Raw genomic sequence first — 24,396 nt, forward strand, 5'->3', positions numbered from 1 at the left:
AAGAGGGAGAGGAACAAGGTCAACAGGAATAATAGGAGTGATAGGATAAGCGCCAGGGAGGGTACCTATAGAGCGGCAACCGAAGGTGTCGCCCACCTGGCATGGTACTGTAGTGCCAATGTTCCGAGGAGGGTGTGGGTAAAGATGACGTTGATCGATCCTTTTGTAGTTCATCGACTCTTGGGAAGATGTTCTGCCTAGGGTAGACCCCCTGGGCACGTTCGGGGGCCTCGTTTATAGCCTCAGAAGTAGACGGTACATCTTGCATGGCGACACGTCGATGTACTCGATACATCTTGGTCTTGGCTGTCTGCTCGGGTACCGTCTCCTCTTGCCTAATCTGATCTTCTTGAACTTGCGATTGTCCGTTCTCTCGTATGTGAGACAGGAATATCAGTGGGACGCCCTGCGCAGGAATAGCTTGATGCGATTGTGAATCTTGAGTCGTGAAAAGGGGATTAGGAGATAATCTTCCAGGAAGAGATCCGAATCGTTCGTCGGAAGTGCAACATGGCCCCCGGTTCTCGTCGTTCGATTCGTCATACTCGTCAGAGCTGGCGAGGTAATGACGCAAATCAGATATCACATCGGAACGAGGGCTCCAAATGCCCATCGAACAGATTTCGGGGCTGGGATATCGTGGGGATTTCCTCCTCAACAACACGCAGGCCGCTTCGCACACGTGTATGGCCCGGAGGCCAGAACTTCCTCTCTCGCTCTCCCTCAACCCCCGGTCTTGGCAGGGTGGCAGGCAGGAAAAAGATCCGGGACTTGAATCGTGTATCGTGCATCGGACAAGACTACAAATATGGATTGCAGCTCAAAAGCCACGGGGAATGGAACTCCAAATTTCCAGCTTTCCCTTGCCGGACTGACTCCAAACTCCGCTAAACCCCTCACAAACTCCTCATCGCCTTTTCGCTTCAAGTCCATCCCAGGAAACCGATGTTCCCAGCACCCCCCGGGAATGGACTGTCTTGGGTGGCAAGGGGTCCTATCCGAGCGGCTGGCAACACAGCTCTTCTCGGGTCTCCTGACCTCGTATGCTCACCGTTTTCGTATGAAGAGTCGAGACGGTCTCTGGACGGTTGTGAGCAGGTCACGTAAGCATGCCTACTCACACCCCTCTCTTGAATCGCCAAAAAAACGCACAATGTAGCAACTTCCTTGATTAAACCCCCCAGATGTGAATTGCGTCACTATAATCTCAATAAGGCAGAGTCGCTTCTTATCTTACTTTTTGCCTAGTTCCCCCGGACTCCTGGTGGGAGTCTCAAAGCTCACACCCAAGAGAGCGGCACGACTTGCCTGCCCGTTCCGATTGGGAAAGGCTTCGAAATGGTTAAGGTTTGTTGTGTAACCCGTCAACTATGAGATGACGTTGTGGATAATGGACGCGGCCCCGCGCCGCCGGCCAAAGGAGTTGGTTGCGGAGTCTCACTCGCAGCTTGCCTGCCAACCTCTCTCCAGACTCCCGAAATGCTGTTGTCGGCTAAAGTGAAGGTTCACTTACTCATACAAAGCATGCTATTTCGGCAAAAGATGGGTATATCCCGATAGGAATCCCGATTTGTTATCACTTCAAAGCCCGAGCAAGTGGGTGATGGCGGCGGGCAAAACTTGGGCAGAACTTCTCCTCGTCGGCACGAAGAATTAGGTGCTAGCTCGGTTATGCCGTGAAGTCGAAATATCGAGAGCTGAATTGGGAAAAGAGCCTGGTGAATACCGAGACATGTCAGAGCTTTCGCTAAACTAAGGTAAGAGAAAACATGGAAAACATCAGGTCTCACTTTGGCTCTTAGTCCAAATCTGAGTTCAAACCCCGGCCGGCAGTAGATGAGAAGCTGCAGCTGAACATCCCATGGCTTCCTAGGGGCCCTTTCGAAATTAGTCGCTTCTTCGGTTCTATCAGACCGAGCAACCTTGGGCTGTAATTGCTAAATTGTGCATTCTTCAGTAAGTTCAACTAGCTAACTATGAATGGATCCATTGTCAACATGAGTTGATGCTCTCCACCATCTATGATGAGCCCATTAGCTGCGAAATGGTGCTCAAAGACAGTGAGTGCCATGAGTAGGGTCGGGGTGCAATCCCGCGAGGCATGTTTTGAAATTAGGATATTCCCTTCAAGCTTTGCTGGGCAGGACTTGAAGATATATATAGTACTTGTAACGTCGGATAACGGGACACTTCACTAGTGAGATGTACCCTGTGGGTGATGATATTTCCTTGGAAAATGGTCACTGTGACCTGGTGATTTCTCAATTTGAGTTCGATTTCACTGAACATATCATATTTTCGCTTCTCCGGAGACATCTTGGTCGCCCGGCGTCCGTGAATTACTTTGATGTCACATTGTATCCTTGTAAGAAATATGTTCAAGATCCTGACTGCGGGGTGTGACTGTGTGCGATCTTGTTTTCCCCCATGATTACATGCTGGTTACTTTCATGCGCAGAGCCAAGCCCAGAGCTCACCCGAATTTGTGAGAATGAATCCGAGGAGAGACACTGTCTCGAAGTATTAGACGTTCACAATGACTTGGAATTTCATACATGATCGGACATGTTGCTGAGCATCTAGAACACGTGTGAAGTAATTGGTAGTTGCCAGCTGGAGAGGATCGCCTGTGACCTCACGCGACCAATCACACCCACCCTGGGCGAACTGCCTTACCATGCCCTGAGGTGACACCGTGACAGCAAGACAGCGGCAGGTAGCGGGCAGGCTCGAGGAGCACAGCAGGCCAATGCAGGGGCCGACAGTGGTCTGTGCTTGGCTTTGGCGAGGGGGATGCCTTAACGAGAGTTGTGATACGTGGGCGGAATTGCTCAGGGACCAGAGGCTAGCCCTTCCAGCCCTTCTGGGCCTTCTAGCCCTCGGATCCCGCCAATCTCAGCCCAGGGAAGGGACGGAGCCGATGGATGCTGCTCCAGCAAAGTACCTTTCATTACCTCATCTCAAGGCTTAAAGCATACCTAGTATCCCGTAGCTGACATGGGGGGCACACCTGCCTGTCTGTACCTTATTGTTAACCTACCCGAGGCCTAGCAGTGATCGCACTAACAAGGCCCCGTCACCGAGGTCGTGCGACGCACCTTCCCCTGCCAGTGCCAGCCCACGTCCGCCCGCCCTCCCCTCTGCCTTCTTGTCAGGGCCAGCGCCAGCAACTGTACCGACCTACTTCCTGCAACATAGATACCACTACCAGCGCCTACTACAAGCACTAGAGCCTTCCTTGGGACCCGACCTTGCGAACAAGACGAAAGTGGATCTCTTTTCTGCGGCTAGGCTCCAATTCTCTCCTCTACCCTACTACGGCTACCTGGCGTTCTGCAACCAAACTACACGTACCATACCTCACAGCAGACCACACAAGCCCCGAGTCATCCAACGACACAGCAACTGCAACACAACCCTCAGCAACCCAAGTAAACAAATTTGTCCCTCGACTCAAGCCCCGAAGCCCCCTCGACGCACGTCCGTTAGCCTGCTCCCAAATCACCGCTCTCCCGACGACCTTGCCTCGCCAATTGGCCCGATATACTACCTTCTCTCTGCCCTCTCTTCCCACACCACCTCCCTCCCTCGAACCGCAATCGCCTTGTCCCAAAGACCGACCCCCCGGGCAATCATCCACATCCTCGCGAGAGGGGGGCAATGACTATTCCCCCGCCGAACCATGGCTGATTCGGCCAGGTCCTCGGACAAGAACCCCCGGTCCCCCCTCAAGTCCAAGGTTGTACGCTCTCAGAAGATCTCTCCGCCCAACGATTCCCGGCCCCCACCACCAGGCGTTCCCGACGATCTCGAGGACTTCAGCGACCGCGACATCGAGCAGCACCGCCGTGTTCCCTCCGCTCCGGGAGGACCCATAATCTCGCGTTCCCATACGCCCGGTCACCTTGCCTCCAAGAGTCAAGACCGTCGCCGCAAACCTTCCGAACTCTCCATTCGCCAGCGCTCCCAGTCGGCGTCCCAGGCCCAGGCCTCACAACAGTCTCGTACGACACCCACGAGCGCGAATACCCCTAGGCCTCCGCCACCGTCCTTCCGGCCGAGCAATACTGCCAGCGATGCCACGACGCTGAACAGCAACGATGGCTCCGAATCTACCGGTGGCCACGGCTCCGACCGTGACGGCCGCCGCCCTATCGCCATGCGCTCCACATCTGCCATAGCCGCAAAGCCTTCTTCGCTCCCTCTCTCGTCATCCTCAACGCGCCAGCTCTCGACGACAGTATCCTCAAGATCCGCTCCCAAAGGTCAACATATCCCCTTTCCGCCCCTCCAGGACCCAAAGACTGCGCCAGATGTACCTCCGGCCCCATCATCAGGCATGTACTGGTCGCGAGCGCCCGTCTCAGGGGCTCCCCATACGTCACTTCGCGCTCACACGACCACGCTTGTCGGATCCAACATATTTGTGTTTGGAGGCTGCGACTCACGCGCCTGTTTCAACGAGCTCTACGTCTTTGATGCAGATGCCTTCTACTGGTCCGTACCGCACGTTACCGGCGAGATCCCTGTGCCACTGCGCGCAATGACCTGCACAGCTGTCGGCAAAAAGCTGGTGATTTTTGGCGGTGGCGATGGGCCCGCCTATTACAATGATATATACGTTCTAGACACGACAAATTTCAGGTGGCACCGGCCAAAGATTATAGGCGACCGTGTCCCCTCCAAACGTCGCGCGCACACAGCCTGCCTCTACAAGAACGGCATCTACATCTTTGGAGGCGGTGATGGGGTTCGCGCTCTCAACGATGTCTGGCGCCTCGACGTTAGCGATATGAACAAGATGTCATGGAAGCTTGTCTCCGGGCCGGAGCGGGCCCCGCCCCCGGGCGTCCGGGAGACTCGCCCGAAGCCCCGCGGCTACCACACCGCCAACATGGTGGGAAGCAAGCTGATCATCTTTGGCGGCTCCGATGGCGGCGAGTGCTTCAACGACGTGTGGGTCTACGACGTCGACGCCCATATCTGGAAAGCCGTGTCCATCCCGCAGACCTACCGCCGCCTATCACATACGGCCACCCTCGTAGGCTCCTATCTATTCATTGTTGGTGGACACGATGGCAACGAGTACTCCAACGATGTCCTGCTACTTAATCTCGTTACCATGACGTGGGATCGTCGGCGCGTCTACGGATTGCCGCCTAGTGGTCGTGGATACCACGGCACCGTGCTGTACGACAGCCGTCTGTTCATCATTGGTGGATTTGACGGCAGCGAAGTGTTTAGCGATGTCTGGATGTTGGAACTGGCTGTGCACGCGTATTATTCCCAGATTAGCCACTTCACTATTGAGGTATAAGATTCAAGGAAAAGCTTGGGAGTCTGCCGTTGTTCTTGCTTTTTCAACAGCATCTTTGTCATATACCGTAATCTGGTTTAATCTGTTTCTCCTCACCCCAAATTTCGTGCGTCGTTTTCCAAAGCAGCAATGCTTCTTATCTACAGTTATCTACCTATGCTTGATGACGGAACGGCTTTATTAAAATCCCAGGTGGGCGATGGATAAGCGGGTGGGCAGGCAGGCATGTGTTATCATTTGTTTTTATTTACTTATCTTATATATCTGTTGAACATATTTGGCCCTTTCACATCAGAGGGATAGAGACGCTGAGTGTTGGGATCTGCTCTCGTGTCCTCTTCGCTTATCTATCATTGTGTGACGTGACGTGACGAATCCGTAATTGTGAGATCTCTCTCAACTACGGATATACTTAGTATGTAACATCGGGTGGTGGTTGCCCTTGTTTGTATCCGTACATCACCCAATCGTGGGATGCCGGATCGACAAACGCAACTCGTACTTTTTTTTGGACTGACTCGCGAATCTTTCGGTGTCTGGTCTGGCCCGTACCGCCTGCTGCGCGAGTAGGGGGCGGATGGACGGATGGATGGATGGGGTTTTTGATGCGGGGAGGTACGTCATTCCAGCAAGGGAGTTGTTCTCGATGATCATTTGGAGTCGTTTATATTTTTTTTTGTGAGCGAGTCGAGGCAAGTACCTACGTAGAGGGAGTTGGAGTTGGAGTAGGTATTCTTGGACTTGGAGTAGCAAAGGAAAAAAAGTTACCGTCGGAGGTCCCAGGACGGGGGAGACGGAGGGCAAGGAAGGCAAGGAGGAGGGAAAGGAGGGGTGGGTTGCTCTCCGCCAAGGATCACGGGAGCTTGGCCCCCCCCCCCCCTCTCTCGTCTCGATGTTCCGCTGTACGAATACCGTAGCCTGGCGTGTTCTGGGTAAGTAGCTAGTGTTTCCGTTCCCCTGCGATTCCTCTAGGTAAATGGCAACGAAACCGATAACGGGCATCGAAAATAGAAGAATGGTGGCTTCGGATTCATAATTGTTTGGGGAAGTAGCGGGCATATATGGATCTGGTGTATGGTCGGATCACGCCACCTGAGTGGTCTGATTATAAGTGTGCAGAGAAGGGCTATCGCTTGCCTCTCTGCAACTACTCACACGGGAACTGCATTGGCAGCTGTGACCAGAAGGTGAATTAAGTAGAAATTGTATTTGGCAAAGACTTGCTACACCGCCGGATTGATATATCAGACATCTAGTTTCTCGCTTGCCAATGTCGCTCTCTCATAGTGACATTCGAACAATCATCAATAGGTGTTGAACGACGAGGCCGTGGCCCGGTCATCAACACTTTTCTCCCTATATAAAGTATAACGCCGGCAATGCAAAACGATAATCATCCGCCAAGCTGATCTCCCTGCTCCGTGGGGAACTTTGCTCTGCGAAAGACATAGGAAATAATTCGTACATTGAACCCTGTATGGGTTCATGGAACAGGTGGATGGATGGGTGATAAGTCGAGTGATGCTTCTAGAAATGTTTACTTCTGCTCGGAAGCCTTGCGGGCAGCGATGCGGCGCTCCTCGGCAGCAACCATATCTGTTTGATAGAATGTCAGTAATGAGCTCCGGTACCAAGAGTGGGGATCGGCTGATCACCCGCTCGGGGAGATAAGTTTGGGGAATGCCAACGTACCCTTCCATAGGTCCTGGCCCTCGTACTCCTCCTTGTGAATCTTCTTCTCAATGAGGTGCTTGTGCTCCGGGTCCTCGGGGTCGATAATCATAACCGTCTCCCAGCGGCCGGCGCCCGTCTTGGCGTCCTGCATCTCAAAGGCGGCGGTCACGACAAGCATGACGACGGCGAGGGCCTGCGCGTAAACACGAGCCTGAACGAGCTTCTGCGCGCCCGTGAGGTACTTGTCCTTGCCGACGATGGCGAGCGCGACGCCCATGGACGCGAGCCACGACGCAAAGACGATGGAGTACCGGTTCTCGCGGCCCCACTCCTTGAGCTTCTGCATCTCCGTCTCGTTGGCCTTGGCCTCGGCGATGGCGCGCGCCGTCGCGTCCTTGTAGCCGTACATGGGGTCCTTTTCCTTGCCGAAGCGGATGGACTCGCGGTCGGCGTGGACGATGGCACCAAAGGTCGCGGACGAGGTGACGAGGAAGGAGCGGAAGGGGAGGGTGAGCTGACGGAAGGCAGGGTAGCGCTTGCTTGCGAAGAGGACGCCGCCGAGTCCGACAGCCAGACCGGCCGTGCCGCCAATGAGGCCGGCCTTGACAACGACGCTGTAGTGCTCTGCCTCCTCTTCTTTGCTGAGGACCTTCATGATTGCGGTTTATGCGGGGTGGTTGTGGTGTGTTAAATGGTGTGGACCTTTCGGATCGCAGAGGGAGGAACAGGTATTTGTTCCTCAATGGGGGAAAAAGAACTGAAGCTGCAAAAAGAGTTGTTTAGGTGCGCAGCCTTGTAGGTTTTGGTGTTGTCGGGATCTGAGCCGGCGGTGGTGGTCGTGGGGATAGTAGTGTCGTAATTACGTGGTGGTTGGTGACGGATGGATGACGGATCGGGATTCGAAGCTACCTTTGCTCGTTTTCGCTAAGGTCAGTGGTCTCAGTGAATCGCGGTCTTGAAATTTTTGATGGATGTTTCTGTGCAGATGAGAATAGTGAGGCTGAAGAAGGTGTCAATGGCCTTATATCCAATGAATGGAATTGTCAAAGTTGATGACAGATGCAGACGGCGATTGAAAACCTGGTGGACGGGACGCCGCGTGGGCGAAAAAAGCTCTCATGGGACCCAGAATCGTGCCATGAGGTCGTCGCTACGGCATGATGTAATGGACCCTTGTTGCCCGGTCTTTGCCGTCCCGCAAGTGCTGGCCCTGCTCTCAGTAACGCCTCGCGGCACCACAAAGCGGCTGTTCAGCGGCCGGGCTCTCTCTCAGTCTAGGGCCCTCCGCGGAATCACTCACCTCTACAAACACCGAGAAATTTCCGCACTGGCTGAGTAAGCCGTGAGGGAACAATTTCATCTCTTCTGATTGGCTGTCACATTCCTCAGAGACACAAAAAAACCGGACGAGGCGCCGCACATTCCCATCGGTCGTCAGTCTGACCACTTTGCCAGAGAGTTCCCTATTTTCGCCGTTTGCTCGACTCCAGTAAATTATGGGATTTCAAAGGCCGAACGCCTTGTCCCCCCCGAGGCTTCAGGCAGACTGCTGCAGTGGAAATACTCGCGTATCGGGGATCATTCAGCTGCGGACCTGGAGATCGCCGACCTATGTCCACCGCTTTCCTGATGACGGGAACGCCGCTCTCGGGTTGGGTCAACTTTCTCTCCGCGTTGGTCGGGCCTGAGCGCCCGGCAAGAAATGCTGCCTTCCAAGTCCATCGAATCCGACCTGCCGAGGGCGACCCCTTTTGACAGCGAAGTCTCCCCGTAGAACGGCCCCTTTCACTCACCGGCCGCGCCCGAACGCTCAGCCCGGTGCCCCATAATATCCGTGTACGCACATGCCGTTGGGCACGAATAAGCAAGGTACGAATACTCGCCAGATGCTCTCTGTAAGGATGGGAGTGGCCTGATGTTGGTAATCTGCATTTCTGACACCACTCTCACTCGCCTATACCATTTTGCCATTCTCCTTTATTTGATTTGTGCGCTAGCCAGGCGCATGCGGCAAAGACGATCCTGTGATTGTAGTACCAGAGTGCGCATGAAGGGTTGTTCCGAGGTCGTTCAGAAATAATTTGTCGTGGTTGTTGTTGTTTCTTCCCAGCCCTTGACCGCCCTGCCATGGCTATGAGTTGTTCTCCTCTCGCAAGTGGGGGCTCAGGGTCAAGCCATGTTGAACGACGCTTCGCAACAACTAGAATGGCTTCTAGCAAGATGTCAGCTGGCTACCAAGGCCATGCATTGCCTCTTGCTTCATACTGGTGCTAGGCAGCAAAAGGAATCGCATCTATGTGTTTGTCAGTCCATTCCCGCGCCGTGTTGGGCGTCTTCCCCGCAAAGCGCGGCGCTTGGAGATGCCTGGGAAAAGTGCGTGATGTTTCTGAGCAAGCTTCGCAGTTTCGCAAGACTGGCCTGAAGTAAATGTTCAGCGCAGAAACTGTCCAACAACACATCTTGGCGGTGTGTGGACGAGCATTCAGAGGCGGTGAGTAGAAACTCATCTCATGACTGCGTCAAACCGGCAAAACCCAAATCCTTTCCAGCGTGGTAGTGGTGGTGCCGTTGGTGCATTGGCGCGAGAATATAGGAGGCCAAATTTCCGTAGCTTAACTCTCGTCGAGTTTCGGGTGCTCTTCTGTTTCAAAGCTTCGAGAGATACTCAGGGTCCAAGTCATGCAGTCCACCAATATCCACATGCAACAGAGCTTCCGCCCCGATTCAGGGTCCTCGCTATTATGCGTTGCATACAGAGTACAGATGCGCCCCGTAATTCTCACCGCTGGTTGGGTGATGGATTACTCCGTCGTAATACACAGTCTACGGATTCGTGTGTCATTATGGCAAACAAAATCACAGACCAGGTCAAGGTCTCCTACGTAGTAAATTAGTGAAGGCCCGTCCTCACTAGGTATTGATGAGAGGGACGGGGGCGATTCCCGTGCGCCTCATTCTCCAGCCCGAACCGTCTTCTAGAAACCTTCCACGATCCTTGCTAGGGTCAGGGTCCTCTGTGCGCTCCCGCCTGCCACGTTTGCCCTCAGCCCCCGACAAAGCCCGAGTCACCGAGCGACTTGTAGCTTTTGGGCGTACGGAGGATGGATCTTGAAAGCTCGAAGCCACGGTAGCTGACCTAAGTCTAAATCATCACTAGGCCTCAAGTGGCTGCTTCTTCCTTGTTGAAGGTTGTCTTCCTTGTTGAAGGTTGTCTTCGTTGGTGTAGGTATTCGTTTCGTGCGCCCCTTTAGCACCTACATTTCCAATGTTGTCCGTCATCCACAGCGTTACTTCATTCGTAAGGTCGTCCGAACTGCTGGCTCTGGGCCTCCTTTAGTCTGAATCATGCCTCATGCATGCATCATGGACTGTCGTTGTGCGGAGGCTGTTTGAGGGCAACCCCTTGTGGTATTGGGCCTACTTCGGCAATGTCCTCTCTACCTAACACCGCGTCTAGGCTTCATCCTGGGCGAGTCCGGTCCGAAGCTCTCAGATCGGCTGGCGCCGAGTCATTCGCTCGAAGCGAACACGGCGTTGAAGACATTACGTCCCCGTCCAGAATAATTCGGCTTTAGCGCCAAGTAGTGCGTATAAGCCCTGGAGTTGCTTAGCAAGGCATCTTTCCATCCCGCTATACCTGTATGTCGAGAACAACCAAGAATGATTGGTAATAAGCGTTGAAGCCAGATGCCTTCTCGGGCATTCGAAAGCAGGCTCTGCGAGTAGCTCCTGTGAGGGTATGCCAGGCCCTTCGCAATTGGGGAGTTCATGGGTGGCCGATATTGCTGTTGGGTTATGGAGCGTTCCGCTAGAATCTAGGGCTTCCCAAATAACATTTGTGGTATGTGATGATTGAGGGACTACGGATATGCAGCCAGAGAGTTAAGGAGCCACAAGGCTCAATAGCAATAAGGCACGGAACCTGTAATAATCTCCTACCCGAGGGACAAAATATCGGCTCGTGTGCAGAACCATGTGTATCCACAGGTGGGCCGGTGAAGAGTGATGGACAGCCGACCATGCAGTATCGAGATTGCGGCATTTCAGGCGTTACCCCGCTACGGTTCCTGGCATTAACACATCGCCATCTGGGTGGACGGCCGAACGGTGGACAAACGCTGACGTTACCGTAGCCGTCTCCGCGATCTCGGCCGGGTCGTGTAACATGAGGAGTGTTCGGGACTCCGTGCCTGCGGGGTGAAGTGTGGGTGGTGGTGTCAGTGTTGGTGGTTCGTCGGCCAAGCGCACGCAGGATCTTGGATTGCTCCTTCAACAGTTGGCCGGGTCGGCGGGGAGACAATTGTGGCAAGCCGGTTTTGATGAGCAAGATCGGCGAGGGAAATCGTACAATATGATGCTTCTGGCCACGGCCATCACATGCAGCACGTAGGTCAACAGCGGGTCATACCATCGAGGGTGCAGCCTAGGTAGGAGTGAAGTGGATGGGTTCGAGATCGAGGTGTAAACCCAAGATCGCACAGAGATCCGGTAGCTTGCGGCCACGCTTCGAAGCCCATGTGCACCTCATCTGGTGGGAGAGAGATGACAAGCGAGTCAATCCCCTGGAGATCTACGGCTCTTTTGGTCCACTGCCCTGGACCACGTTGCCTGTCAAATCACAGTCTGGGGGTGAAAACATGGCAGAAAAGTTGGTACAGCGCATTGCCAATCCAAGCTGTATCTCACTGAGATGAAGGTTGCGGCGAGCCCCAGCAAGGGGGAAAGGTTATTCCAAAGTTTTTGGGATGAGGAAATGATGCATCGAGTATTGAGGGGCGCCGTTTGCGGCGGTACTTTGGTGTTGAGATTTTGGGATATCATTCGGTGTACGGAGTATGCGTTTGCTGTTTTTCGCTATCCGCGGCTGCGGACAAAGTCGATCTTTTCCAACTTGTAAGTTGTCCGTGGCTTCCTCTACCTGCAACTCGTTCATCAGTCTGCAGGCGAAATGAAAAGCCTCGGTCTTCTCAAACGCGCCCATGTTCTGTGCTTGATGAGCCAGGGAGTATGTGTATCTGTTCGGAATTGCTGTAGATCGTGGGCGGTCGTCTGCCGTGGTAGGTAAAGTGTCCGTGAGAAACGTCCCACACCGCCTTTCCTCCCAAGAACGAGGTGTCCGTAGTGACGATGGGTTGCTCGTTACAAACGGTTCTCCCCTCTGAGACAGGTCAGAAATGTCGGCGAAATTGGGATCCAGGTATGCGGCGCTAAAGAGCGGTGTTCGTAGGCAGCTTTGAGATTTGCCAGCCTCTGCTTCCGCCAGCCAGCCAAGGATACATAGGAGCCATGTCCCTGAGTAGCAAAGTGTCAAGTGCCTCGCGCAGCCCACCCATGCGACGGTGAATTCATCCGGAGCGGGAGCGAATTCTGGGAAAAGGCAGCAGGGTGTGCACGGCGAACGTTAGGCTCGTTTTAGTTGTTGCGGCTAGCAAGGGTATCGTAGCGAGACACAGACCTGGCGCCCCGACGCTGGACTTGGCTGCGTCTTTGGCCTTGGGGGTGCCATTGTCGAAACTGTCATTCGTCGGATCCGGAGTGGACCGGCATCGGTGGGGTGTTGCTTCTGTTCCGCTTCTGCATGTATTCGCTGCACCGTGTTCCCATTCCCAGCCGTGCCAGCGTGCCATTGCCTCCACCATGAGGTAAACGTCGTGGGTAAGGCACCCAGCCCAGGACCCCGAAAGCAGACATGCAAGTATTGTAGGACCTGACCGCCTTCCTTGCTGCGGGCCCAGAGGTTACAGAGCTGAGAGACCCTGTTTCTGCCACTTTCTTTTACGACGTTCCCACAAACTTCTTAGGAATTTCCATGGATGTCACCTTGAGCTCGCTTTGAGTTCCCTGAGTGCTTGACCGTCGTCATATGCGTAGAAAGCGAAGCAGGAAGCAGGCATCGTCCGAGGCGCATCTCCTCTCCCTCCATCTCTATCCTGCTGTGTGCACTGTGCAGTGATAGACAGGAATCGTATCTAGAATCTAGTTACTAGAGGGGTTTGCTGGAGTGGTGATGGTTGGCTCACCAAGAGTTCGGAACCCCTTCCGTAGCCTCCTACCTTCCTTCTGTCTGAAATTTGGGATATGCTGTTGACTCGGCCGCTTCGGAAAGCCATGCAGCATTCTGCCTCGCTTTTCTTCTTGCTCGTCTTCTCAGCCTAGCGCACTTTTCCTTCAGCAACAATTTTGTATCTCGTCTTTGTTGTTGTAGACGGTCAATCACCGAGGACGGGTAGCGGCCGATGAGTGCAGTACATAGACTTGACATGGAGCATGGAGTGGCCAAGCAGGCCTGTCCCCGACACTAAATGTCTGGCTATGAGTCAAGCATGGCAGCTTAGAGGCGGGTGTGCGGCAGCCCTGTCCAGTCATCTCGTGGCATCTCCATCCGTCGGTACCGTAGGATCCACCGCTACAGAATAATTCTGGGCAATTCGTGGCTCGCTGACGTTGATTTTCTGATTTGACGTTGTTGCCAGCCGGCGCTTCTTGCGGAGCTCAACTTGTATGAGAAACTTCCATGAAAATCAATATTGGGTCTTTTGGCACATCGCTCGCGGCTCGCATCTGCGGACAAGCCCTGGGGGGAGGGGGCGAGTTGGAGTAGCAGCCTCCAATATGTCTGAGTACTGTACGTTTGCCCGGAGGCATCATCGATGGTCGCATAAATGACGCCTGCGATTGGCCTGCGGCTGGTGACGTCCTTGTCGGCAAGGCAGGTTGACGATCAGGCGCAGGGCCGGCGCAACTCACCCGCCAACCAGCCTCTCTCAGCTGGAGCCGATGGTGCCTGTCCTGTATTCGTAGAGTATATTCGCACCAGCAGCCAGCTTGACCAGCCTTTCGTGTCTCGCAGGACTCCGACCCAGCGCTCCGGGTTACTCGAAGTAGACAGGCTCACTGGTCCATGTTTGGCAACCTGAATCGTGCCTGTGCGTGACTTGTCGGTATAGGAGATGAGAGGTGATGAAATAGTTCCATCGATCCAAGTACGTATCCGTCGAAGGTAGGCATTTCATGTGGCCTGGCGTGGATATGGTGGGCAGACAGGCTCGACGGCTCCATTTAACACAGTGACCATGACCTTGTTCGATTCCTAGAGCGTCCCCAAGAGACTGGGTCGATCACGTAACGGTTTGGATCCTGCTCCGTCCCCTGTGCTTGAGGCCTTCATCTCTGACACGGGATTCATATTCATCCCCGTGGAACCTGCCGTTTGTGTCTTTTCCCTTCCTTCCTTGGAGAGCAAAGATGGGCTATCGCAGGTGGGAACAGCGGAAAATAGACGGTGGATAAGAAGCGTTTGATCATGGATCGTGTAAGTCGTTGCGCTAGGATAGCCTGTGACAGACGTAGACAAGACTTTGCCTGGGAGGTAGCGTCGAAAGGGGAGGCTAAGGGACCAATGGAACATAATTGGGGGCCGGCCGGGATGGTGCCGGCACATGTCGACGGACGCCGCTGGCCGTGTGGCAACAAGCTGATCTAGGAACGGTTCGATGCTGTGTGATGGGTGTGTGCGGTTTTGGCGAGAAGGTATCCAGCATGGCAGAAACGCGTCCAAGAGTGGTCTGTACAGAGCCATGTAGCGAAGCTCGTATCTTATTTCGATTGATCGATCAATGATGACTGCTACTAATGCCAGAATGCCGGGCGGCGGGGAGAGATTTGCAGCCACAAACGAGGCGTGTTATTCCAGACTTTACGGAGTACTTCGTACGAATATTCGCAGGTAAGAGAAGAGGATATCCGCCATTACGTACCTTGCCGTATGGTATCCGCCTCGAGGCAAGCGCTAAAATTCATTACAGGGCTACAGGCAGGCCTGCAGGCAAGCCCTCGTCTTCGCCTGTTCATTATTGCTTCTTCTTCGACGTCGATGCCTCCCTTGCCCTCCTTCGAGACTCGAGAGTAAGAATGGAGTCGTGAAAGAGTGGGATCGCAGGTCCCCTGGGGCGCCAGCTGGTCGGCTTGTTGCTTTTTCCTCGTCTGTTGTTCCTTCCTCGGTGGATCGTGCCACGCCTGCCTCATGAAAAGTCCCTTGCTATGACCGTTGCCTTGCCTTTACCTTACCTTTTCCGGACCTGTTATTCGTCGAGAAGATCGTCTGACCCAGGACGTACTTGCCTGCCCGGTGTCATCTCCTGCCTCCTTCCTGTCGTCGCCGCCTCCGTCGTTCATGCGGAGCGTCGAGCAGGAGCGCTTACCGCACTGAGATGCGTACCTACCTGTTCATACCTTCGTTACCTTATGTATCAGCTTGTTGGAAGTTCTGCCATGGAAGATGAGGTACGGAGCACTTGGAAACTTAACATCACCAACGACGGGAAGGAAGAGTGTGGTAAGCCGAGTTAAGTACCTTACATTTAGCTGAGGAACGCTACCTTTGGAGGCAGGTACCAAGTATCTTGTACTTTACATCTCTGTCTTACCTACACAGTAAAGGTACCTGATTACCCCCGAAATATCTATCGAGGCCAAGGCTATCTCACACAAATCCCCTAACAAACGGCGCAATCGTCTGTCTTACTCTACCCCAGGAAACATCAATGAGCGGTACATCGGACCAGATCAGACACTTGGGGCTTATTTGCCTTTTGATTTGGTCGTTGTAGAGAGCACCGTTTGTCGTTGAGGAGTCACACTAACAGTCATCGGCCGTTAGGGTGTGTGTCTGTGTGGTGCCATTCGCCCGTGTTCCCCCGTTCTTCTCTGCCTCGCCCGCGCCTGAGCTTGGGCTCAGACCCAATATCTACGGCCCCGATGGGAAAGTACAACGGGCACGCAGGTAACCAGCATGTTGGTGGTGTGTGAGTGTGTGTGCTATTGCAGCAAACTCCCCATCTGGATCTGGGAGTGCTGAAAGTCTAAGGTGTAGGTCAACATCGGTGTGCCTGCCAGTCCGAGACAAGACGATTGGGTCCCCTCTCGCTTTCTTGCTTTGCCTTTCTCGCCATCTCCTGCATACCTCCAGCTTGCTTCACCTACTGCGCAGAGACCGTACTTTACGTTCGAGCAGTTGGCACTATGTATGTAGATGACAGCCCCTTCATGGGACAGAAAGACAGACAGACGGACAGTAAGGTGCTACTAACATGGACTGGAACCCCCGTCGTCGTCATTGACACCCCCAAAACTTTCCCACATTTCCCACCCCCAAATATCGACCGAGCTTTCGTCGAGGGGACCGCTTTCCAAGCGCCTTCCAAGCTCCGTGCTCTGCCTTACCTTATCCTACAGATACCCTCCTCCTTCTCCTCCGCCTTCTCCCCAAGTCCCAACCTACTTCCCAAGGTGCCCTTGGACCGATCAACCTAGAGCCTGGACTGACCAGGTCAAGTACCTTGACTCTTGCGCCAGGACAACCCGGATTTGTGCTTGTGTCGAGTCAACGCATGCCCATCTCTTCCATCATACCGCTTGTCTTCTTATTCATAACCCCGTGCCCTTCCTGGCTTTCGTCCCCGACATCTGTTGTGCTTCTACTCTTGACTTCGTCCCAGATCTGCTTCCCCCAATCTATCAGTCATCCATTCATACTACCTCTGCCTCCTCTTCACCTCGAGCTCTCAAGGCCCCGTCCATTTACAGTCTTGCATTGTCGACGGAAGAACAACACATAACAATCGATACCAATACCCACTCTAGCAACCCCTTGTCGAGACTATAAGACGATTTCTTATAATCATAATAAACAGCATCGACAACACCCAAGCAACCGTTCACAAAGTACAATACCCGTTGATTCGTCTCGACAGTTGACTATCTTCTTCGATGATCAACACTCATCTTCATCTTCAGCCCAGAGCCTCACCCAGCGTCGCTATTACGCCTCTGCGGACATAGATCGGTCACAACTTTTCGGAGATAACATCATCCAGCCGTCACCACTACTTCCACAGCCTTCCGGAACTAGCTCGTTTCCGATCTTTGGACAGTAGAAACCACTAAGACGCGGAAGACTTGCGCACTCGATTTTCGCCTCCGACCTTTGAACGCACCTCTAGAGGTCATTACCAATACCACGCGCTTTCGCCGTCGCCGGAATACCTACCAATCCACCATCCTCGGTCGGTCCCCAGCCCACCTTTATTCGCCTCCCTAGGCGGTACACCAAAACTACGGCCACCACGAACTGTTCCGTCAGGTACCTCCCAACCTTTCGTTGCCCAAGGTACTTTCCGGGAAAAGGTACTTGGACCATCACTTTTTAAGCTTCGACCTGCCACCGCCGCAGTACCCCCAGCAAATCGTATTCGAGACACCCAATACCTACCTTTTGCACCGAGTCCGCCCCATCCCCTCATATTCCTCTGTCGATTCCCCAGAACTGGCAGAGAATCCAAACCAGAGACAAAATCAAGAGAAACAGGGGGAAAAGAAGTGCAGCACACAAAGGCAGCGCATATACGCACGCATTCCCTCACACCCCTCCCCCCTCTTTTTTCTCTTGACACATTACAGCGGCAGCGCTGCTAGTCGAGACGCGGACTCGATCTCCTTTTTCGGGGCGCATCCGCCGGCTGCATTCAGTGGCCCGATTAAATAAGTACCCACAAAAAGGGTCGAGAAACGTTCTGGGAGCCACGGATCCCCTGCCTAACCCCAATACAACGTCTACTTCCAGCTGACATGAGGAGCGCCCTTCGCTGGTTCAACCCAACAAGTACCGAGGACCCAAGGGACCCGTCGACCCGGTCCACCGCCGCCGCCGCCCACAACAGCGAACCCAGGCGCACGCCCAGCAGAAGTGACTGCGCCAGCGCCGATAATATTAGTTATCGTGCGTCGGCTTCCTCTTTCACCACTACAACACCACCACCTTCTGCCTCCGACAACATCTTCGCCTCTCCTTCACCAGGCTCTTCCAACTCGTCATCCCGCACTCCAAACTCTCCCTCATCGCAACCCCTCACACCCACCGACCCCTTTGACGTTCGTGATTCCCGCGCAGGCCTCTGGTCCACCAAGCCAATCACCATTGCCACACCCACAAGCACGAGGGACCCTTCATCCACCTCCCCCTCAGGCCCCGCAAAGTCCAGCTTCGACAGAAACCCCTTTGCTCTCCCCGACGAGCTCCTCGACTTTGCTCCCATCCCAACCAAGAGTATCGATATGACCACTGGCCCAGCCATGGATTCGGCCATGGGTCGGAGTCGCCAGGACTCCTTTGTCAGCGCTGGTCCTAAGCCAATTTCTATGGCCAACCCCAACCGCGACCATGTCAACCGCCAGAGACGAGAGAGTCTCGCTGGCAGCCTCATGGGTGCTGGCGCGAGCTGGGGAGGAATGTCATTCGGCAGCTTTATTCGCGATGAGTATGTTCCCGCCTTCCTTCCTAGCCTCCTACAGTTATTTGCGTTACATACATGCTTCGGTGGCGACCATTGGCATGTCATCAGTCGCAGCAACGCTCGTGCGAGAATTACCGCTAACCGGTTCTACTAGCATCGCCATGGCAGGCACGTCACCGTTCGCACACCAAGCCTCGCCATCCTTCCACTCCGGTTCCTATTTGCCCAAGCTTGAGGCGAGTTTCATGAAGGACTTTACTTGTTGCGGTTTGAACTTGCCGAACCTTCACGATTTGTTACAGCATTATGAAGAGTCGCACACCCAACCCAGTCCGAACACTGCGCGCAATGCGCCCTTTTCTTCCCAGTTCGCCGCGATACCCACACAGCCCTCATCCAGGGCCAGCAGCGCAAGACCACAGACTCAGCAACAGAACACCACTTCAATGTCACAGCTTGGTCAACCAAGCCGTCCAGGTTCCAACCTCGGCGGAGGCATGGGAGGTTTGGGGATGCAGCTTGGTCAGCAAAACATGGCAGGACAGCAGCATGCACAAATGTCGCAGTTCGACGAGATGGATGCTGTCGGTGACATGGAGATGGATGATGCTTTGGGAACCATGGAGATGGACGATAGCCAGAGAACCATGTCACAGACTCGGCAAATGTTCGGCCAGCAACAGCGACCTCAGTTGCACGTCAACGCCTCGGGTCTCACTCAAGGACTGCGGACATCCCAGCCACCAACGCCTGCAGCTGCCAGCTTTGGGCTGCAGCACAACCCCACGGTATCATCTGTGAACACCCCGACGCTTACTACCCAGCAAACGCCACAGCAACAGCGCCCCAACAATGGTTTCCAGAACTCCCCGATGCAGCCCATGGACGATATGGACGATATGGACGACGACTTGCCAGGCATGCCTATGGGTGGCAATATGGATCTTAACGGATCCAACTTCGGGGACGTGAGCTTTGGAAACTCTGCTTCCGAGTTCTGCATCAATGATCCTGGCAAACACCTGTTCAGCCCTGGAGGTGCTCTCACCAACCAGCAACGGGCCATTCAGGCACATCTCATTGGAATGGGTTTCGATCCTAGCCAGCCCAACAGTGCGGCGAACAAGGCTTTGATCCAAAAGTTTGGCGCAATGATGATTCCGGAGGAACACAAGCCTTTCAAATGCCCCGTCATCGGCTGCGAAAAGGCGTACAAGAACCAGAACGGTCTCAAGTAAGTGTCCACATCCCGGCTGGTGTGTATGACAGGTGGCTAATCAGGGTCCAAATTAGGTACCACAAGACACACGGGCACCAGACGCAACAGCTACACGAGAACGGTGATGGCACTTTCTCTATAGTCAACCCTGAAACTAGCACTCCTTACCCCGGTACTTTGGGTATGGAAAAGGAGAAGCCTTTCTCCTGCGACGTCTGCGGAAAGCGCTACAAGAACCTCAACGGTCTCAAATACGTGAGTCTATACTTGATGTTAGCAGTAAACGGAATGCGGTGACTGACAAAATGAGCAGCACAAGGGACACTCCGCACCTTGCAATCCCGATTTCAAGTTCTTAGCCGCAGGGCTCAACAATCTCGCTAGCCTGCCGGGTCTTATGGAGAATTCGATGACCAACCTGCCTGGAATCGGCGAAGACCAGATGATGTAAGGGGTCAATCCGTCCGACGATTTCACCACACCCCATTCAAATGACTTCGAGGCATCGCTGAGGTCACTGGGAACCGTACAGCACCCTGACCTCGGCCTCGGAATCACGACTAAATATCTCGGCTATGCGGTTGGTTTGCGGCATACGGAGCGGCGTTTGAATGCTTTTGCGGGCGGTTTTCAGGTCGATTGTCAGGTCGATCGAGTCTGGTCCCCATTTTATACCCTCATAGACTTACAAGTAACGCTTGCGATTCTTCGACCACGATACAACTCCTTTCTAGATTAATACAAGCCTCGGCAGCTTCGGTCGAGGTTAGACGGCTTTGAGGCCATCAGAGCAGGCCGGCAATGTTTGGTTTCTTTTGGTTTCTCCGCTTGTTTAGTTTTCTTTGTTGGTACTCGGCCGCCTGTTCAGGTTTGCTTTACCATTCGTTTTCACTGCTTTGGGAGCAGGAGCGTGGTGAAGCTGGTTTCACGTCACGGGATGGATCCAATCCTTTCCACGGATCGCGAGACTTCCGGAGAGGAAATTAGGATGCTTCAGGGGAGGATGGAGAGGGAATGCAGCAATGATGGTCTGGAAAAGTCTTTGTATGAGCTTGGAGGCAATGAGTTGGAAGAAGAAAAGCAGACGAGTGAGGGCTGGATTGACTTCAGGGCTATTGAATAGTCTCTTGTCACCTTTTTATTTTTTTCGCTTTCTCGAGTCTCGTTTCAAAAGAATCTTCTCTCGCCATATGCGAGGGATTTACGCTTGATTTACAGAGTGTAGGCGTTGTAGTAGGGCACGGTTGGGAAAAGTTTACTCATGATTTTTATTTTTATTCATTTTCTTGCCTGCTTTTTGGACAATCTCCCAAAATATAGACTGAACGAATGTATTGACCGAACAATTGGCCTAAAAAACTCGCGAGCAGAAAAGTAACAAGAAGCTTTGTGTGATTGTGTTTGTGGGATATCAATGTCTACCAGACAGCAACTCCAGCACGATTTGAGTAAACAAATGGAAAAAAACCAGAGCCAAGTCGCTCTATGACCAACACCGTACCATGCCGAAAACCATTAGCCACCACATAAGACATTTCTTCGTTACTTGCGAAAACCATAAAAGGTGAGGTGAGATTGTGCAAGCCAGCCAGTTTGCACCATAACCATGTTCACGTTATTGAGGACATCTTGCTAGTCCCTTCCTCCCTTCCTAAACATGATTTGCCTCAGCAAATCGAGGTGGTGTATCAAGCCGCGCCTGGATGAATGACAAGAACACATCTAGCTCATCTCCATGCCGTCTTCGTCGTCGGCTTCACTGTCAAGTAGTTGCGTGTGGTTGCTGCTCACACTCTCCTTTCGACTGACGACAGAACATCCATCTCCAAACCGGGAACCTGCCAACCCGCCGACATATTCCAGTTCATCACCGCCGACGACGCGGCCCTCCATGTCGATTTCCTGAGAGAGTTCAACAAGCGCCGACCTTGGCAGACGGAGGAACCCTTGGGTCCGTACGATACGACCCCAGTGTGTGAGACAGAACTGTGCAGCCCGCTTGCGGAGCCACTCTTCGTTCGCAAGTCCAGCACAGTGCCAGATGACGCAGGCATGGTCAACGTCGAGTTCTTTGGAGAGTCGGTTCACGCACAAAAGCCTCAGATGCGGAATGCCGTAAATGTTGGACATGACGAGAAGCCCAGCTACGTCAGACAAATCAGTAGTGGCACCACTCTCGTTGACAGACGTTCCATGTATGCTGTCCGTGTACAGGTAATAAAGAAAAGCCTTGACCACGGAGTATGGCTCAGGGATGTGCATCTTCTTTGTGTGGAATTCCGCCATCTGGGAGTTGTATAACCGGGCGAAGTGTGGCCAACGAGCCTGAAGAATGAGTTTGTGGACGTGGATTGGTTGGGATGTAGGGGCGTCAGGCGCGAGCCAATTTTGGCCTGCAGACGCGTCTGTGACACGAGACATCATGTCGTCGTCTTCGTAGTCGCCTTCCAAGGCCGTGACGATGAAGTCAGTGCCGCTGCCGCTCTCTGGAGGCTGATCAAAGAGTTTTGCCAAGTCAGCCCCGAGCCCTTTTGAGGGTTGGTCGACTACTCGCGTTGTCGGCCTTGATTCTATACGTGGCTCAGGCGAAAAGTTGTTTCCTAAGAAGCCGTATCTACGAAGATCGATCTCCATTATGTCGCTACGAGTGATAAGTCATAAACGCCCTTGTTTGATGGTTAGTTGGGATTACTCACCTCAGGTATTCCTCGAACCCGTTGGGGCCCAAGTCCGAAGCGACAGGGTCAGTAGGACATCCGAGCAGCCATGCCTTAGTTCCGTCTTCGTTCATGGTACAGTAGTGCCATCGGTAGCCCGACTTGAAAATTTCGCGACCTTCAGCTAGCTTTTGCCATCGCAAGGTTCCCAAGTCCAGTGCTGATAAGGAACACTCCTTGGAAGTGATAGTTGCGGCCGGTGTAACAAAGTCAAGTAGCGTGCCCGATGAGTACACGTGGAAGTGTATGCCAGACCCCTGCGAGGGTATGTTGGGTCCGGATATGAACTTCAGAGAAGAGATTGTTCCTGGGGCCATGGGTGAAAAGGTCTTGAGCTGAAAAGAAGGTGGGTTGACTTGTTGAGTCCGCGAGTTGGCGGCATACCCTGAAGAGCCTACTGCAGGTGGTGGATGCGCCATAGAATAAGGTTGTCTTGGCGATCCAACAGCACGGCTGGTGCCAGTTTGACGATCGTAAATCCCGACGTGAGGTGCAGAATCAAAAGCCGGACTACCCTTGAGATCGAGCCACCAGAGGTCGCCAATTTTGTCCATGTCCTCAGACAATCCGCCAAAAACCCATACTCTGTCTCCATAAATGTAGGCAGAGTGATCGAATCGACCTACGAAACGCCAGGAGCGGGACCAAGTGAAGGTCTTGAGATCGAGATAGCAGATATCGTCAAGCACGTAGTTGTCGTGACCAGTTATGCCTCCAACGATGAAAAGTTTATCTTCGTGCAGCACCGCTGCGTGTCTTGCTCGACCCTTGGGCACAGGACCAGTTACTGAAGGCTGTGTCCAGTGCGCGGTTTTCAGATCAAAAATGATCAAGTCGGAGAGATAGGTCCGGTGCTCGTTTTCGCCGCCAAAGACCAGAAGTTTGTCACCTTGGTATAGAGTGGCAGTATGACCTGGATTTTGTTAGATCGTGGCGGTGAATGAAGCCGCGCTCCGTGATCAAGACGACTTACCCATTCTTACGCCGGGAATATCGCCGTAGTTGTCAACCAAACTCCACTGGTGACTGACCAAATCCAGCTTGAGGACATGGTTGTAGACTTCGTCGGTGTACTGATCGAAGCCTCCGAAAGCGTAGATATGGTTGTTGCCACAATATGTGACCGAGGCGTTGACAAGGCAAGCTGGTCGCTGGCCCAAGGTCCTTGTTACCCTTGGACGATAGCCATCGAGGGTACCTCTACTCTTGATAGGAGAGTTGGGCATGATGTAGGTGTTGTTGCTTGACGCTGCTGAACCCGGAGTTTGGTCCATCGGAGAAGGCGAAGGTTGCGTGGATGTGTTCGAGGGCTGGTTGGGTGTCGATAGGGCCTGAGCTGCCGGCCCACCGAAGAGGGATTGGGCCAAGGCCCCAGGAGTTGCTGGTGATGGCTGAGGCTGGGCCATGATGGGCAGCGAAGGTAGGGCGAATGCTAACAAATCATCTCAATCGTATGCAAGATCGCGAAAATGGTGCTGGCTACGGCGTGTAGTTGGCTGAACAGCGTGGGGACGAAGGAGTTGCGGCAGGAGCGGGCGACACTTCTCTATCGAGTGCAAGTTCAACAGAGGGACGGCAAGCGACAGTGAGATAGGATGGGATGGGATGTCGTCGCACACCGGAGACTGGAGGTGGAGATTCGCAATGTTCCTGCATAGGTTGACAACCCAGGCCTCTTAATTAGGGAATCACGGGCCACCCTCCTGTCTCCAGCCTGCGTCTCTGTCGTGGCAACTGCAGACGGGCTGTGTGCAGGGGACCAGGAGGCTGCGCTTCGTTCATTGGCTTGCCCGATTTTCGGCGGTTGCGCCCGACTCGCAACGGAAATCACGTGATTTTCGTCGCTTGTCTGCCTTACGTCAGCAAGCGTACAATGAACAGTGACCGGTTACCTAAGGTGGGCAGTTTCCATGGCAGAGAAGTTCGACGGCGCAACGTCAGAAAGCCCCACTCATGTCAATTTGGCAACGCCGCAACGCTGGTCCAAGCGTCGTTGCCCGGCCGCGATGATGGTGGGGCACAAAGTAAATAAAAGATGATGAGAGCTCCTGTCCAGCTTCGAGCTTTCTTCTCTCTATACCAAACCTCTTCACTCCCGCTATCCTCTACTACCTTGAATCTGCTCTCCTACGCTTTCGAGCTGGGTCAAGCTTCTCAATCAAAGCCTTTTCACAAGAA

The 24,396-nt window shown here is 53.6% G+C and overlaps 7 protein-coding genes across 7 annotated transcripts; 2 read left to right on the forward strand and 5 right to left on the reverse strand.

The window, feature by feature from the left end:
* Positions 1-19: 19 nt before the first annotated feature.
* CPAR01_01377 (uncharacterized protein) lies at positions 20-791 on the reverse strand (the record flags this gene model as incomplete). Its single annotated transcript, XM_060485666.1, has 2 exons — positions 20-554; positions 652-791. 2 exons carry the CDS (start codon positions 789-791, stop codon positions 20-22), a joined length of 675 nt encoding a protein of 224 aa, XP_060356523.1.
* Positions 792-3,682: 2,891 nt separating this feature from the next.
* CPAR01_01378 (kelch domain-containing protein) lies at positions 3,683-5,317 on the forward strand (the record flags this gene model as incomplete). The annotated part of the gene is made up of 1 exon (XM_060485667.1): positions 3,683-5,317. The coding sequence occupies one exon, from the start codon at positions 3,683-3,685 to the stop codon at positions 5,315-5,317; it is 1,635 nt and encodes a 544-aa protein (XP_060356524.1).
* Positions 5,318-5,776: 459 nt separating this feature from the next.
* Positions 5,777-5,971, reverse strand: CPAR01_01379 (uncharacterized protein; the record flags this gene model as incomplete). The annotated part of the gene is made up of 1 exon (XM_060485668.1): positions 5,777-5,971. The coding sequence occupies one exon, from the start codon at positions 5,969-5,971 to the stop codon at positions 5,777-5,779; it is 195 nt and encodes a 64-aa protein (XP_060356525.1).
* An 883-nt stretch (positions 5,972-6,854) lies between these two features.
* On the reverse strand, positions 6,855-7,646 carry CPAR01_01380 (uncharacterized protein; the record flags this gene model as incomplete). The annotated part of the gene is made up of 2 exons (XM_060485669.1): positions 6,855-6,913; positions 7,010-7,646. The coding sequence occupies 2 exons, from the start codon at positions 7,644-7,646 to the stop codon at positions 6,855-6,857; spliced, it is 696 nt and encodes a 231-aa protein (XP_060356526.1).
* Positions 7,647-11,717: 4,071 nt separating this feature from the next.
* CPAR01_01381 (uncharacterized protein) lies at positions 11,718-12,618 on the reverse strand (the record flags this gene model as incomplete). Its single annotated transcript, XM_060485670.1, has 2 exons — positions 11,718-12,358; positions 12,447-12,618. The coding sequence occupies 2 exons, from the start codon at positions 12,616-12,618 to the stop codon at positions 11,718-11,720; spliced, it is 813 nt and encodes a 270-aa protein (XP_060356527.1).
* Positions 12,619-17,617: 4,999 nt separating this feature from the next.
* On the forward strand, positions 17,618-19,952 carry CPAR01_01382 (uncharacterized protein; the record flags this gene model as incomplete). Its single annotated transcript, XM_060485671.1, has 4 exons — positions 17,618-18,306; positions 18,437-19,516; positions 19,576-19,756; positions 19,815-19,952. The coding sequence occupies 4 exons, from the start codon at positions 17,618-17,620 to the stop codon at positions 19,950-19,952; spliced, it is 2,088 nt and encodes a 695-aa protein (XP_060356528.1).
* Positions 19,953-21,223: 1,271 nt separating this feature from the next.
* CPAR01_01383 (kelch domain-containing protein) lies at positions 21,224-23,624 on the reverse strand (the record flags this gene model as incomplete). Its single annotated transcript, XM_060485672.1, has 3 exons — positions 21,224-22,142; positions 22,198-23,131; positions 23,192-23,624. The coding sequence occupies 3 exons, from the start codon at positions 23,622-23,624 to the stop codon at positions 21,224-21,226; spliced, it is 2,286 nt and encodes a 761-aa protein (XP_060356529.1).
* Between the last annotated feature and the right edge of the window lie 772 nt (positions 23,625-24,396).

The sequence above is a fragment of the Colletotrichum paranaense genome (assembly GCF_030867605.1).
Source record: "Colletotrichum paranaense strain IMI 384185 chromosome Unknown Scaffold_1.1, whole genome shotgun sequence".
Lineage (NCBI taxonomy): Eukaryota > Fungi > Ascomycota > Sordariomycetes > Glomerellales > Glomerellaceae > Colletotrichum > Colletotrichum paranaense.